The sequence below is a fragment of the Leptinotarsa decemlineata genome, unplaced genomic scaffold (genome assembly GCF_025532065.1).
Source record: "Leptinotarsa decemlineata unplaced genomic scaffold, Ldec_3_MD MMD2_tig00001344_RagTag_RagTag, whole genome shotgun sequence".
In the NCBI taxonomy this organism is placed as follows: Eukaryota; Metazoa; Arthropoda; class Insecta; order Coleoptera; family Chrysomelidae; genus Leptinotarsa; species Leptinotarsa decemlineata.
Window position 1 is genome coordinate 587,881 of NW_027412560.1, and position 16,845 is coordinate 604,725.

Genomic DNA, 16,845 nt, shown 5'->3' on the forward strand with positions numbered 1-16,845 from the left:
AGTTTTGGGGTGTGGACCATCGGGGGTAGTCCGTTCCTGACTTTGTAGCAAAACAACTGACTCCTGCATGAAAGCTCATCGAAGGAATTCATTTGTTTAGTCAATTATCAAAATTTGGATGATTTTGAATATTCACTTGAAAAGTTATCAAAGAAAAACATTTTTCATTTTGTAACTTCGAGGGCCCGTTACTTGGTAACGAAGGATTTTAGGAAAAAAAGTTATATGAAGTACTGGTGATATTTTGACCCCATCTATACATTCCCGAGAGGAAAAGAGGAAGTCCAGGGACACCCTGTATATATATATATATATATATATATATATATATATATATATATATATATATATATATATATATATATTTATATATATATACAATATACCACTATTGCTATTTCGGATGGTAGATCCCACACGAACGGTTTTGAGTAGAACCAAAGTTGCATTCATTTTTTATTATTTTTTCGTGTATTCGAAGACGCGGACACACTCATAATCAACACATCGGTGAAATTTTGTATTGATATATCGAATAAGGGCAAGAAAGAAACAGTAGTAGTAATGAGATCATCATAAAGCATTTGAATATTTTTCTAGTATTATCTAACAATTCACATGTGATATATCATTAAGTGAATTCCTCGATAATACTTTGTATTTGCTTATCAGGATGATATCAGAGATGTTCCGTTCAATCTCAACATTGAGGTAATCACACGTATCATATCGAGATTGTAGAATATAATATTCACTTGAAAATTTCATGTGTGCTATACCTAATCGTGTGAAACGGAATCATGTTTGATCTCTTAGTAGGTTTTGCCATTCTCATCTTTGGTATAATCTTCATCAAACAAAGTGAGAAAAGTCAGCCCAAGAAAATCTTCAAAGTGTACACTCAACCTGGAAGATGGTATCGTTTGAAGTATTTTATATTTTTGATGTTTTTGATACTGAGAAGATTGAAATATTATATAGTCGGAAAAAATGTTTTGGTGAAAAAGGAAAAGTTGGAGAAACTGCAAATGCTTTCAAACCATGAATTGGTAACAACTCGGTAAAATGAAAATGATTCGATAAAAAATAATAAGTTTTCAGGCTTTTGATGCAGTATTTTTCCATGCAGTTTCAAGAGATGGTATTTACTTCTGTGGTGGAATTGAAAGAAGACAAAAATCTAAAATTGTAGGACTGGTATATCTTGTGGTGAGTTGAGAAGTATTTTGAAGCTTGAAGTTTGTTTTAAAATGTTTTCAGAAATTTATAAAATATATTTGGAAGTGTATCTTTGTATTTCGTGGAAATATGGTACAAAATAATTTCATCTGACGAAGAGACGGTAAGAAGTCTGATGAAAGATGTTTGTTCTTAGAGTAAATGGTAAAGTAATCGATAGGTATATCTGATGTATCATATCTTGCTCGAGATGCATGTTAAACGGTTTCTCATAGAGAAATATTGCTAGTTATCTTCATTTTCCACAATCTGAAAGGAATGGAAAAGCATAAGTCTAAAAAAATAATCAAAAAATCATGTTGAAATATACTAAAAATCACTCTCCTCAGCAATCTACGGTATTAATCAGATAAAAAATTAAGAAATCGCTGGGCGTAGCGTAACCTAAGTAAATATGTAAATACTACGCCAAACGATTTTATAAATTTTTTATCTGATCAATACCATAGATTGCTGGGAAGAAACATTTTTTCCATTTATTTCATTTTCAAGTTTTACTTTCAAATTTTTATCCACCCTAATGCCACACAATTCTCGGCATGTTTTACACTTTTACCTCAACTTGGGTGGTGTATTGCTAACGACGTATCACCACACCTCAACACCACACAGTCCTCGATACAATACACAATGTTAACTTGGTGGGAAATCCATACTTGTATCCCGATTCTGAGTTGACAAAGTTCTCTGTAGGTATTGATTATTGAATTTGCATCTTTTTCAAAGTGACCTACTATTCTACTAGTCAAGCCTTGTTATTTGATGCTCATATTGAGGTTGTGAAGAAATTGGCGATTCGACATTTTGTAGCTGCGAGCATCTGGGTTTTGCAATGATACAGAATTCATTAAATTGTATTGTCATTGAAACTGAATGTGTGTACCAAATTTCAAATTCATCTGTCAACAGGAAGGGGGTCAACCTGCAATTTTTTTGAAGAATGATATTGAGAGTGGATACTATCAAAATTGCAACAGATCAAACCAAAAGATCACCTTGTATTACACCGAATGTTTCAGGAATCTATCAACATTATTGACATATTTCACCTTTAGAAACGCCTTTCATGTCTGCTGAAAATGCAGCAAATTGAAGAAATAAATGCATTACATTAGATTTCTTCCAATTCTGAGACGAAGGCATATTTCAGCCTCCGAAACATCAAGTTACATTCCTATACAATTTTTAGCTCCTTTTTTGAGAGACAACGTTAATGAGTTAGTTACTGAAATTAACATTGAAATCAGATTGTGAACGGTGAAAATACCCCAAAAAGGTATAAAAACTCTGATTTTCTTCACGAAAAATGACTTTTCATCAATATTGTTGGTGGTAGCTGAAACTCCAAAAATATAAAAGTGACAATGGACCATCACTCAATCAATAAGCGAAATATTATATTCATCATGAATCAATTCATTTCTAAAAAACAAATTCCACACGGTAAAATTCAGAATTAAACAATTTGTTAGGCCAGTCAATGAGAAATGGCAACTGATATTTTGTTCATCGCATAATAGGAGCTGTCAGGATGTTAAACTGTTTCCCCTCGATTTATTCGGTAGAACGAGAATACGGTAAATGATAAAATTTTCAACATGCGAAATAATCGTAATCTCTGAACATAGTAAAGTAAAAAAATTGGTGTCTAGCTACCGAAGCTACCGAGTTGGTTCAATATACATGTGACTTACATTTTCGCATTTATATCTGATGGTACCCTTCAGGAGAACATTGATATAATTAATTCAGATAATTCACAATAATCTTTGATCAATTTATTTGAATCATGGATATTAGTCACTAGAGTAATATCAAAATTTTAGGATGTCCACAAAATTTCACATCTGAGTTTTATATAACTACAACATATATTCACGATGAAATACAAGTGAAGAGTGTCATAAAAAACAACAGAATCTGAATTGTGACCTGTAAATATGAAACATATTTGTACAGTGAAATAATCACTGAAGTAAATCACTTCAAAGCTGTTATTACGTTTCCTTCTCTTCATAGAAAAGAACATGAGCCTCTTCATTCACAACAGATTTTGGTGGCATGAGAGACACGCGAGAATCGTTATTTCTGCCACGTATTGTCGAGTGTATCTTAAACTTTGAGAAATTGATATTCATTCATTTCTTTGGAGTGCAAAAATGCATATGAGTATACAGCTTGGCCAATCTAACTGTGCCTCTGAGATGCGCGAACGATAAAGAGAAATGTTAACTGTACACTGTCAATCTTCATTGATGGAGGAAAGAGGAGAGAATAATTTTGGCTTGAGCAAATTCGGCAAGTGGGAAATAACTGAAAGATAATGACTTATATATAATTGCAAATAATACAGATAATGAGTTATATATAATTGCAAAAAATACATACGTACATTCTCATTAGAGATAAATGAATCAAGAGAAAGTGGATAAAATTACAATTATTAATTGATAGCTAATTGGGTGTATAGTTGATAGTAATTATTATGAAACGCAGCTGATATCATCTACAATGCATTGCAAGCAAAATTAAAATAATATTCTACTATACACATAGATACAATTCATATAATATATACGTAGATTGGTTGCCTAAATATCATAATATAATTTCTCGCCTACTTCAACCTTTTTGGTGCGTAAGTATAGCAAGAATATATGCTTCATCCATATGATTGATAGGTTGACGTTCTTCTTTATAAGTCCGCGTTTTCTTCAAGATTTCTATCCGATGAAGTCGAATAGGCTGGCATTCCATCAATATTTTTCCGTAATTTTTCATATTCCTTCGTCGAAATTCAGTTTATGAATTTATTCCCGCACCAACTCCCTGCTACCATGATAGTCAACATCTCGAATGATAGTTATATAAATTTCTCTAAGCATAGAAACTCGTTTTTCTTCGATATGACAATTATTTATACATTTGCGTAAAATGGACAAACCAGCACCATTCTTCACAATTTCAGATAAATCTCTTTTTATTAGGAGTTGAAAATATTATATTCTCATCATTTTATATTTTTTTCACCTCTGATTTTATTTTTAGTACAGTTCGCACGCACGTTAAGTTCGAAATTATGAGGATAATTCATCTCCTTCTGGATACACTTTCTGTCACAAAACAATTCTTTATTTTTTAAATTACCTTATATTACTCACCCCTATTACTTAACAAAAATTTGTCTATTTTTAATCAATCCCATCCTGACTCACGGAACTACCCTTCTCCTGTTATTGTATTTTCACTGTTTACTGAAATTTTTTGATTTGCCCAGTCAAATAGCTCTTACGGAAAGAAATATTTTTGCTTAACGTATCCAAACTGAAGAAACACAAATAATTCTCAACCTACAAAGTTTTGAATTAAGCAAGCCTGGGGTTGACATTCATTAAGGGATACTTTTTCAGATAGTTGGATATTGTACAAATGCTGTATCGTTTCTTCAAAGTATATAATGGAACTCATTTAAGTACTTTTTTGTAATTATCCATTTTCCACATTTTCAGCTACCCGATTACGGCATTTTGGAGAGTGTTCATCTACCCAAAACTACTCTGGATGCAGAACCTTCATCTCTTTTTCACCTGGACCGATATGCTGGAGGAGGTCTCACTATTACTCCTGTGAAACCGATGAAAAAATGGAAAATATCTTTCAGTGGAAAAATGAGGCGAGTATATGAAGGCGAATTTCCACCTAACGGATAAAACCACTGTGTCGATTTTGACAAAACAAAAACTTGACTAGTCAAAATAAGAAACGTTCTGAAGACGTGGTGTCGCGGGCGACTGTTTTTGTCAACAACGAAATGTCCTGTTGCGGAAAGATCACAAGGTTTCCGTGTTTTTGTCTGTGTTTTTGTGAACAGTTCCCTATACGGAAACGGTCGACGTCAACAACAAGCAACTATCCAGATATGACATATCTGTGAGTTGTATTCTTTTTGAAAATATTTGGTGCCAGTACATTCAACAAGTTATCTAATTCGTCATTGAATATTCTTAGAAAATTGAAAAACGACGTAGTGGGAACGATAGAAAACATTTCACAACAAAACACGCAACTCAGACTGATTTTTGTCTGTTTGGTGAAATTCGAGTTTCGTATTCATTTTCGAAACCGAAACAAGTTTTTTATTTCTGTTTCTGAAAATGAAACTAGTCGCAAGCGAGTCCGTTTGGTGTAAATACGTCTGAAAATATTATTCATTGTATTCAAAATGCTTCTATACACCAATGCAGAAGCCTATTAGAAACGCGAAAAAATAATAAAATAAAAATCATTAAGAAAGATACATTTTAATGTTATTATTACAAGAAAAATGAATTCAATTAAGTATAAGTTACGAATCCACATGAAAACTAATCAATACAGTTTATTGTATGATTTTCATTGCAAAGGGTTTTACGAAAACCGCGACACGTTGAGAAAGCGTTGAGAAAGTATTGTATAGCGAAACACGTGTCGCGGTTTTTGTAAAACCCTTTATAGTAAAAATCATGCAATGAACTGTATTGATTAGTTTTGAGAATGCTTTTTTTTCAATTTCAGATCACAAAAAGATCCAAAAAAGATATTTGACGTAGAGCTGAATGCTGACTGGAGAAGTGATTATGACTGGATCTATTTTGAATTTGATACTCCAGCAAAAGTTATCGCAAGGTCAATGGCGAGGGAAGTTTGGAATAGACAATTCTTCAAAAATCTCAAATCGTGAGTACCACTTCGATATTGATTTCTGAATCGATACAATCATACATTATGTCACTGGTATTTTCCATTCAATCAATAAATATGTATTACTGAATGTAAGTAACCCTAATACCCTCTTGCATCCAGTTTTTGGTACATCAAGTTGTCTTATTCACAGTGAATTTTTGTCACTTTCAAATTTCAAGTATGTCGAAATCCATACTTTCTACTTACATGATTAAAATTATTTTATGAAAATCAAATAGAAATTTTGAATACACTCAACTCAATAACAATATCCATGATAATAAATTAAAAATTTTCACACTATAAACTTCATTCAAGACACGTTTCACTGAGCAGTAGCTCCTTGAATTGAACTGCTATTTTAAACTATTTCATAATGCATTTTATACGAACCACCTAATGCAATTATTAGGTGGTTAATACCGATCAATTTTAGGAATTTTAAATGAACCCAAAGTCAATAGTCGCAAATGGTTAACATTCAGTTGTGCTCCTCTGTAGAATTCTCCATTGATTCATACTATAAATTTTTGTACAAACGTCAACAAGACATATGATTTCGAAATCTACCACAAACAAATCCATGCAGACATAACTACTAACCATTCCAACCAAGTTTATCAACATAAGTTAGCAGATTATCATAGTATGATCCACATACTCATCATTATCCATATGTCCTCAGATAATGTTGATAACTAACTAAATTGGATGGAACAGATTGTAGTGAATAATAATCTCAACCCCAACAAGATTCATCATATCCTTTACAAAATAATATTCAAATAGGCTATCAACGAAGAATACACTCACATTATATAACATGGACTGAAAAGTTCCGAGCCTTAGAAAGAAAATGCGTTTTTTATGGGAAAAATTGGCTTGTTTCATCAACGTAATCTCCATCAAGAGGCACACAATGATTTTAGCCCCGCTCTAACATTTCAATACCACTTTTCTAGAACAATTTATCTTTTGCCTCAGAATAGGCATCAGTTTCAGCAACAACCTCTTCATTCGAGCAAAATTTCTTATCGGTGAGCATTTTTCGAGGTCTGCGAACAGCCAGAAGTCGCCAGTAGCCAAATCTGGCGAATACGGTGGATGTGGGGGCAATTCGAAGTTCAACTCATGTAGTTTTACCATTGTTTCGATTTACTTCTACACGGTGCGTTCCTTTGCGTGAGAGTGCGATAATTCGCAAGTGAATGTAATTGGCCTTATCCTCAAGGTGCGCACTATACTTTTTCTACGACTGACCGTAGAAAGGAATGTACAATATATTTGTGTGAGATCATGGCTTTGGATAATAAACTCATTCAGTCAATCAGTCAGAACTCAATTAAATTATTTAAAAATTGGTGACAATATTTCCTACACATTATTTTATTAGGGTTGAATATTGTTGAAAGTTTTTGCTAAATCTAAATAAATAAAACGAAATAAACGAGAAGAAGGTTTTCGGAAAACGAAATTATGATTTTATTTTCTCTTCAACTCATAAAATTTTCAAAATTATATTCGCATTTTTCTATTGATTTTTCTGGCATCAAATTATTCATCGCAATATTTGGTTGCTTGGTAATGTCTGTTAGAGTAGCACGAATTTCTTGATGAATTTTTACGAGATACTGAATGACAGCTCATAATTTAAATAAGTGGTTGTTGATTCACGGATATGAATAGATTCATTACCAACCCACAAACTGTTGAACAATAAATTTACTGAGAATATGATTTATTTATAAAAATAAAAATATTATTTATTTCGATTTTACAGATAATTAGGAGAGAAAATGTATTGATGGCTTTTGGATAATTGAAGGTATTCATGAAATCATATTTATCATAGTAATTGTTACATATCTCAACATTTTTTAAAATTTTTACCAAAGTAGTCGCCATTAATCCAGAATACACGTATATTCTGAATAGGCCATTACCTACCTGCTGTCAAATAAGTGACGATTAGTTCAAAATGGGAGTAGAAAAATTTTTTTCTTTGTCATATCCACCTTGTCAACTTGTTTTGTGAAGTTTTGAGGTGGCCGTGGCAGTGGACGGATATGCTGATAACGTCCGCCCACAAAGAAGATGAGAGTCTTTTCAAAAGTGAAGAATGAGGGGCCCCCTTTATTCACGCCGGTGTCCAGGCCGGGGGCTTGTTTCTCCGTAGACAGTTTGCAGGAGACTCTGCTATCAACTTATAGGAATGACGCGAAATAAATGTTCATGCTGCAATAAATTATACGACCAACATTCATTGCTCAATTGCTGCGTCTGCACAAAAAGTTATTATCATGCTTGCAAAGGACTGACTTCCTCAGAAACATATCTAATCAAAGGGAAAAATTCAGTTATTTGGAGTTGCGATGATTGCGAACAACTTGGTAACGACATAATTTTTCTCAAAGCAGCTATTGTTGCACTACAAAACGATGTTAAAACATTAACATCTGCAGCGCAAACTACTACTTCAACACCTGAAAGTGACTTTGAAGAGATCGTACAAGAACTTACTGAAAGGCAAAATTGTAAAAATAATATCATGATATTTGTATTAGAGGAACAACAGCAAACAACAAAGGAGGAACGTATAAGTGCAGAAAATACGGATGCCCTGAAAATATTAACATCCCTTTCTCCTCAGTCAATGTTGATCACAAATATCAGGCGTTTGGGAAAATTTGATAAGGATAGACCACGACCCAGACCGCTTGAAGTCACCTTGGGAAATAGTGATCAGGTTCTGGAAATACTCAAAAAATCTATCACCTTGAAGAAATCTGATTTTGAAAATATTTCAGTATCCTCAGACCGAACTCCCAGACAAATAGATTGTTTCAATAACTTGAAGGTCGAGTTGGAAGAACGTCGTAATAAAGGGGTGTCCAATTTGAAAATAAAGCATATCAACGGGATACCCAAAATTATGAATTTTTAAGCAGTACACCCAATAATATCTTCATTAATTGTTATTATCAAAATGTAAATGGTTTGAATACCAAAACTACCCAGTTTTCCAATTCACTGTTAGCACGAAATGAATTAGATATAATCTCCAATAGGATATTCAGTGCAGAACTATTTTCATTGACCTACAACGTATTCAGATCAGACCGAAATTTTTCCGCAACTAACACAACCAAAGGAGAAGGTGTTCTACTTGCTGTCAAATACACTTTTCAATTTGAACCAGTCGATTTGCGCAACATTTTTTCATTAACACCTGGCATTGATATAGTTGGTGGTGTGGTAAAATTCTGTTTAACTCTTGCACCGTTTATGTACTTGTTGTTTACATTTCTCCATCTATAAACATATGTCATTTTGATACCTTTCTTGATAATATACTTTCATTAAATTTTTTCATAACCCGCATCTGATTGTAATAGGTGATTTCAATGTTCCTTGTTTGATAATAATGATGCGGCCTTCAGATCTACCAAAGACGCATTGGACTTGACCAACAACAAGTGTCGAGTGGGTATTTGCGGCTACACTCAGTGAAGACGGGAGTGGTTCGTTAAAAACATGTATTGATGAAATAATAATGGGCGCCAGGAAAATTTACCCACAAATACCCTTAGTTATGTGCCTATATTCCTAATTCACTAAAGGACATGGAAACAACGGGTTCATAAAATAGATTTATTCAGAACCGGTGTACTTCATCAACAACATATGCAAATTAATGAACTATTCAACATAAACAAGTTTAAAAGTCAATTGGATGGTTTCATGACTCCTTCTGAAAAAATTCCTATAATAATTAAGCGTGAGTGACGGTAGCTATAGCAGTAGCAATTTATAATAATATAAGAAAGCAATGTGCAACTCTGATCACAAGTATCCAAATTATATATACAGTCGTGATACCATGGTACCATAAAGTATATTTCACAGCATCAACACCAATTTCCATAAACGAAGCAAAATTTCAGCTATACATATATACATTTATACAACGATGAATCTAGCGTTCCAAGCAATACGAACACTAATGAATAAAAGCACAAGCAAACCTGGTAAGCGCAACTCAATCTGTCACTACCTACTAACGACGAGCATGAATCGTGTCGAAAAAAATCAGGGCTGAAATTGAAATGCATGCAACATAGTGAGGGCGGCGTCGCGAGAGCTCAAGCGTAGGCGCACAGTATCATAATCAAGCATAAAATAGGTAGCATTAAATTTCCCCTTCACATGTATGATAATAACGTATCAAATAGTTTGCATTAAATTCCACCTTTGAAATGAAGCGGGTAAATAAGCATAATAGCGTTCTATAGATATTTGAAATGAATGAAATCTAAACTTGCGTCTCTCCCACGGTGTTGAGTACCAGCTTGAAAGTCCTCAGAACTGGGGACACCCTGTAGTATGCTCCGGGTCTCAGTGGAAAATCACACCGGTGGTAGTACCTGTTGTGATGGATCACCCAGTTGTTGTGTGGAATTCTGCCTCTAGGTTAGGTGCTTCCAATGCTTGGAATCCAGCGTAGCAGGTACGAAAATAAAAATTACCCAAAAAAAACCTAAAAAAAGAAGTATGCCTTAAAACCTCATATGGGTATTTAAATTCCCAACAGAACAGGATTCTAACACATTTCTGTCGGTTCACTAAACAACAAGAGAAACAACGACAATTAATTTCTAAAGACAAAAGACTGCAATTTCACCACAGCTAAACCACAAAGAACAATCTGAGGTGGAGGGTCAGGTAAATCTGCCCTACAAAAATGTTACACAAATCTCAATAAATACATATATATAAAGGTTAACTTACCTTTGCTAAGGGGTTTTATCACTTCCGTGAACTGTAGAGAATTGCCACGTATCACACAAGATGGTAACAGCTTTACAGGATCATATACACGTTGAACTCTGTCGTCGTACAAAAAAAATAATACTAAAAATCCTCTTACGAGATCAGTTCTGAATTGTATTCAAAATAACCAACCCATCAAATACACTCTACAGTCTACAGAACTCTTCAATGGTGAATTTCGAGATCATCCCAACTGAGGATGATTGAAAAATCATTAAACACCTCGAATTCAACCAGTGGTTATTTTCACAAGGACACGTTCCAAACAGGAGTGAACGCTTTTTGACCTAATCAAAAATGACAAATCCCTACTACATCTACACATAGATGGCTCACGCATGTTTTAAATAATAATTCCAAAAACAACCTAAACATCCGAACATTACGTATATTCGTGTCCAAATTTCCAAATACTCGTTACTAAGATTATCCTATGTACAAATATGTAATCTACTATATAATATAATAAGTTTTCTTCGAGTTACGGCTACTCAAGGAACTACAGACTCTCGTGACCTATAAAATACTATCAACTAGATTTCGAAGAAGCTAGCTAGATGTCCGACTGGAATCAGCTGATCGGAACAATGTTTACGTTCAGTGATTTTCGATTAAGGAAAACAAATAAACAAAACCCTTATGACTCTTATTCTGCAACTACTGAAATAAGGTGAGTACTGCCTCATCATTTATGTATGTGGTCGTTAACATTGAATTGTTCGATTCACCATGAAATCGTATCAAATATTTCCTCTACTTAAACTAATTAACACATTTTTTTCAGCTCCAGTCAAACAACCATCGGCGGATTAGTTACAGGGCGTGTAATTACTAATGTACTCTTAGAATGAAATTTGAACGTTACAAATCCCCCCCTTTAATTCAAGAAATTCACCCCGTGAATTTCTCTAAAAACTCATTTGAAGCTGGCTTCAAATCCTTTGTATGCCATATTCCCTTCGAGTTACCGTCCGCATCTCTCAATTCGTACATCCACGAAGAGACACGCTTCTCAATGTAATACGGACCAACATAACGAGGAGCTAACTTGGAGGAAAAATATTTGGAGGCATCCGATGATACGTAATTCATCTTCCTTACTACGGCATTAGGTAGGTACTTCACATGTCGACGACGAAGATTATATCACTCACAATTCCTATTTCCAGCAAGTTCTAGACGCCGACAAACATCCTTGAGTATTTCCTTGAGGGCTTCATTCCTATGACTATCATCAATACGATATTCATCTTCCGGATCAACAACTTTTCCCTTGACATAATCTGCACCAGACAACGCCATATTCCGGCCGAAATTTGCCAAGTATGGGGTACTTTAGTGACTTCGTGCTTGGAGGTGCGAATTGCACAAGCAATCTTGTCGAGATTTACATCCCAACAACGATGATTATCTGAAATATACATAGAAAGCATTGTTTTCAGGGTTATATTTACCCTTTCTGTGGGATTTGCCCTAGGGTGGTAATTAGCACTGAATTCAATGAGGCTTTGGTATTTATCAGCGAATTTCTTGAACTCTTTACTACAATATTGAAGTCCATTATCACAAATAATCATCCTAGGCACTCCAAACAATAAAATCAAGTCACTTTCCAATTTATTAATTATGACAGTGGAAGTAATCTTTCTGAGAGGAAAGACGACTGGAAACTTAGTGAGATAATCAGTAACCACCCATATAAAAAAATTTCCTCATTTTGAACGTGGCAGCAGACCCATTATGTCCGTAGAAATCATTTCCCATGGTCTAGAAACTTTAGGATGCGACTCCATTTTATCTACCGGGCCATCCTGAGAAACTTTATGAGCAGCGCAAATATTACAACGACGTATAAATCGAGCCACATCACTTCTCATCTTGGGTCAATTATATTTATCGGCAATTCTGGCGTAGGTCTTGAAAATACCGGTATGCCCTGAAGTAGGTGGTTCATGAGCAGCAACCATAATATTGTATCGGTCACGTTTGGGTACAACGATTTTCCAGGAGTCACTATGAGGCGACAATCTGGGATAATCGGCACGTACATGCTTCCATAACTTGCCATTTGATTCTCTCCAACAACCAAATTTCAAGGGATTCCTTTGGATTCTTTCTCTCATAGATCTATACCATCTATCATCCTCGGTATCTTCACACACTGACGGACCCTCAGCACTCTCAATTAAGTCTACAACGGGAACCGACCGAGAAAGTGCATCGGGGACTACGTTATCCTTTCCCTTCCGATGAATCACTTTGAAACTGTACTGCTGTAGTCTCACTGCCCAGCGCGCCACACGACCAGTTGAATCTTTAAGGCTCTGGAGCCAGAGAAAACTATAATGGTCAGTAACAACGGTGAACTCAACCGATTCCAAATATGGCCTCAGTTTCTCGATTGCCCAAAGAACGGCAATGCACTCACGTTCCGTAGTAGTATAATTCCTCTCTGCACGCGTCAGAGATCGGCTCAAATAACATATAACGTCATCCCCTGTCTCATGAGGCTGCATTAAAACCGCTCCGATACCATAGCCGGAAGCATCTGTTTGAACCACAAATGGCTTTGAGTAATCGGGGCAGCTAAGAATCGCTGCTGACACCAGATTTTCTTTAATTCGCCGAAATGAATCATCACATTCGCTAGTCCATTCAAACTTGAAATTCTTCCGTAGCAATGCTGTAATCGGAACTATAACTAAATTCTTTATAAATTGCCTATACCAAGAAAATGTCCCCACTATATGACGAACTTCCGTGACATTAGTTGGAGGGGGAAGATCAAGCATAGCTCGAACTTTCTCCGGGTCGACATGGAGTCCATTCCGGTCTACGATGTAACTAAGGTATCTCATTTCCGGGCGACAAAACTGACACTTGTTAACATTTACAGTTATGTTGGCTTTCCTTAAACGTCTAAAAACTTCATCCAAGACTTTCAAGTGTTGTTCGAAAGTTGACGTGACTGTGACAATATCGTCCAGGTAACCAAATACATATCGCTAAAACGTTGTCAATTAATCGTTGCCACGTTGCCGGAGCGTTGTGCAAATTGAACGGTAACCTCTGAAATTAGTACAACATTCTGTTTGGTACAGTAAATGCCGTGTAAGGACACGAACTTTCCGCTACCGGGATCTGCCAATACGCTGATTTGACATCTAAACTAGATAAATATTTCGCATCTCTCAGTTTATCAAGGGTATCCGAGACAAAAGGTAAGGGGTAACTATCCCGAACAGTGACTGAATTAAATTTCCTATAGTCTACACAAAATCGAAAACTTCCGTCTTTCTTTTTCACGAGAAGTATCGGAAAAGACCAGGGACTGTTAGACGGTTCGACTATTCCCAGTATAAGCATCTCATCAACTTCCTTATCTATCTGGACTTGTACGACGGGATTAACCCTGTAATAACGCTGCTTGATAGGCTCACTATTGGTAACTATAACCTGTTCGGCTCTGTTGGTACAACCCAGCTCCTTTCCCATCAGAGCGATATTACGGTCAATCACAGCTTCCAAACGACTTCTTTCCAAAGAAGTTAAGAGAGTCTGACCTTCCACCTGTTCAACTTCATTATTTAGTATCAGTTCCTTAGAGAAATACCACTCATCATGGCGAAGATCCGGTACTACACCCATTAACTTCCAAAAGTCCGCATCTGAAATCAAAGTGTGGAGCAATTCTGGAAAAACCGCTACGTCCATCAATCGTAACCAACAATTTTACGACTACCATTCGCAACCGAACAAAACGTAGACCTACTACTATCCAAAGTATGACCTAACTCCTTAATTATACCTAAACCCTTATTTCCCAGTACAGTACGAGAAGCACCGGTGTCCAAAAGACCTAGAATTTATTTTCCCAAAATTTCAACACGTAAATATGGCCTCTCATCATTATCAACATGATCTAAAACAAAATCTAGAAGGATCTGAATTCGATCGAGCGTACAATTTTTTCCGACACCCTCCTTCCGGTCACCTAGGAGTGTCGTGGGCCGTTTCCCTGCCTTGAACAAACAGGACAAGTCCTAACCGTGAACCCTTCCTTTTTGCACATGTAACAAAATTTATCTCTCTTTTCTAAACATCCAATAGCCTTGTGTCCCGGCTTGTTACAACGAAAGCATAGAGTAGTGTGTGCCAACCCTTTAGATTTACTATGTTGATCAGACGAAGAGGTTTGAAGGCTATCAACAGAAGACACCTCACATAGGCTAAATCAGGTTCCAAGACTGCACTTCTACGGGTAGGTACTGCATAATTTTCGACCTATTCCTTCTTCGCCTCTAATTGCCTACCTAATTCTCTAAGATGAATTCATATCTACCACAGCTAACTGATTTTGATAAAATGGAGAAATATTTTTCATAAGAATTTCCAACTTAGGTTTCTCGAAAACTGGACAAGTCAACCTATTAAAATATCCCGTCATAACAGCTGAATAAATACCGATGGACTCATCTGGTCCTTGGGTGCGCTTTCTGATTTCATCAAATAATTTTTCATTATACCCCGTAGACAAATACTCTTCTATCAATAAATTTTCAAATTCATCCCACAAGTTTACTTCATTACGATAAGCGACATAAAATTGATATGCCCTTCCTGTAAATAAATCTATTTCAGATTCTAATAGAGTGGCTTTGGACACATGTCTGGCCTGTCTAAGCTCTTCACCTCTTTCGAGAAAAGAACTCAGTGAAGGACCTTTCCTATCACCTGAAAACTTGATATCCCACTTTATTGGCAATATTGGCTTAACTTGACTTGAGGTACTAGGGGACCCAATCGGATTAGGCGGTGGAGGACTCGAAGATCTCCGGGAGGGATTGAATGCCAAGCTTTGTTCCATGAAACTAAGTTGAGGTGGAACTTCTGAATTTCTTTTATCTTGTACTTTCTGATGAAGGTTATTCATAACAGCAAGTGCTTTAGCGCGCAGATGTGGACGCTTTTGTGACTTTTCTTCATCCATGTGATCGATGCGATTCAGCACATGCGCAAGCTTCGACTGCAACTTGTTGAATAGATTCCCCGACAGGTCGAGCATGTAGTCGTCTACCAATGGAACTCGAGCTGCTAATTTGCCTTCTACCGCTTTTTCATCTTCTTCGACCGTGAACGGATATGCAGGGTACTTTACAGAATCTCCGGACTGTTCGAGACGAATTGCCATCGACAAGGAGTGTCTCATTTCTTCAACTGTTCCAATTGCAATGCCTCTGACCCTGAGCTCATACTCAAGTTCATCCTGTGCTAACCTAATAATTTGCATTCTACATGCCATCTTGATGATGACAGAAATATGAATAGTTTAAAAAAAAAAATTTTATAATTTTTTTTATAAACTTTTATTATTATTATTATTTTTACTGGTCTGTTCAGGCCAGGCCCCACGTTGGGCGCCAAAAATGCGCCCTTCAGATCTACCAAAGACGCATTGCACTTGACCAACAACAAGTGTCAAGTGGGTATTTGCGGCTACACTCAGTGAAGACGGGAGTGGTTCGTTGAAAACATGTTAATACAATACATGTTTAATAAGAAATAATAATGGGCGCCAGGTAAATTTACCCACAAATACCCTTAGTTATGTGCCTTTATCCCTAATTCACCGAAGGACATGGAAACAACGGGTTCATAAAATAGATTTATTCAGAACCGGTGTACTTCATCAACGACATATGCAAATTAATGAACTATTCAACATAAACCAGTTCAAAAGTCAACTGGATGGTTTGATGACTCCTTCTGAAAAATTCCTATAATAATTAAGCGTGAGTGACGGTAGCTATAGCAGTAGCAATTTATAGCAATATAAGAAAGCAATGTGCAACTCTGATCACAAGTATCCAAATTATATTCACAGTCGTAATACCATGATACTCCATAAACTATATCTCACAGCATCAACACCAATTTCCATAAACGAAGCAAAATTTTAGCTAAACATATATACATTTATACAACGATGAATCTAACGTTCCAAGCAATGCGAACACTAATGAATAAAAGCACAAGCAAACCTGGTAAGCGTCA

At 35.8% G+C, this 16,845-nt stretch overlaps 1 protein-coding gene across 1 annotated transcript in view; it reads left to right on the plus strand.

The window, feature by feature from the left end:
• The first annotated feature begins 712 nt into the window (after window positions 1-712).
• LOC111514783 (uncharacterized) overlaps window positions 713-16,845 on the plus strand; it is an 85,877-nt gene continuing 69,744 nt past the window's right edge. Inside the window, exons 1-4 of the mRNA XM_074175804.1 lie at window positions 713-1,049; window positions 1,102-1,209; window positions 4,749-4,912; window positions 5,794-5,955. Coding sequence (XP_074031905.1) covers window positions 801-1,049; window positions 1,102-1,209; window positions 4,749-4,912; window positions 5,794-5,955 — 683 coding nt within the window. The 5' untranslated portion in view covers window positions 713-800. The remainder of the gene's footprint in view (window positions 1,050-1,101; window positions 1,210-4,748; window positions 4,913-5,793; window positions 5,956-16,845) is intronic.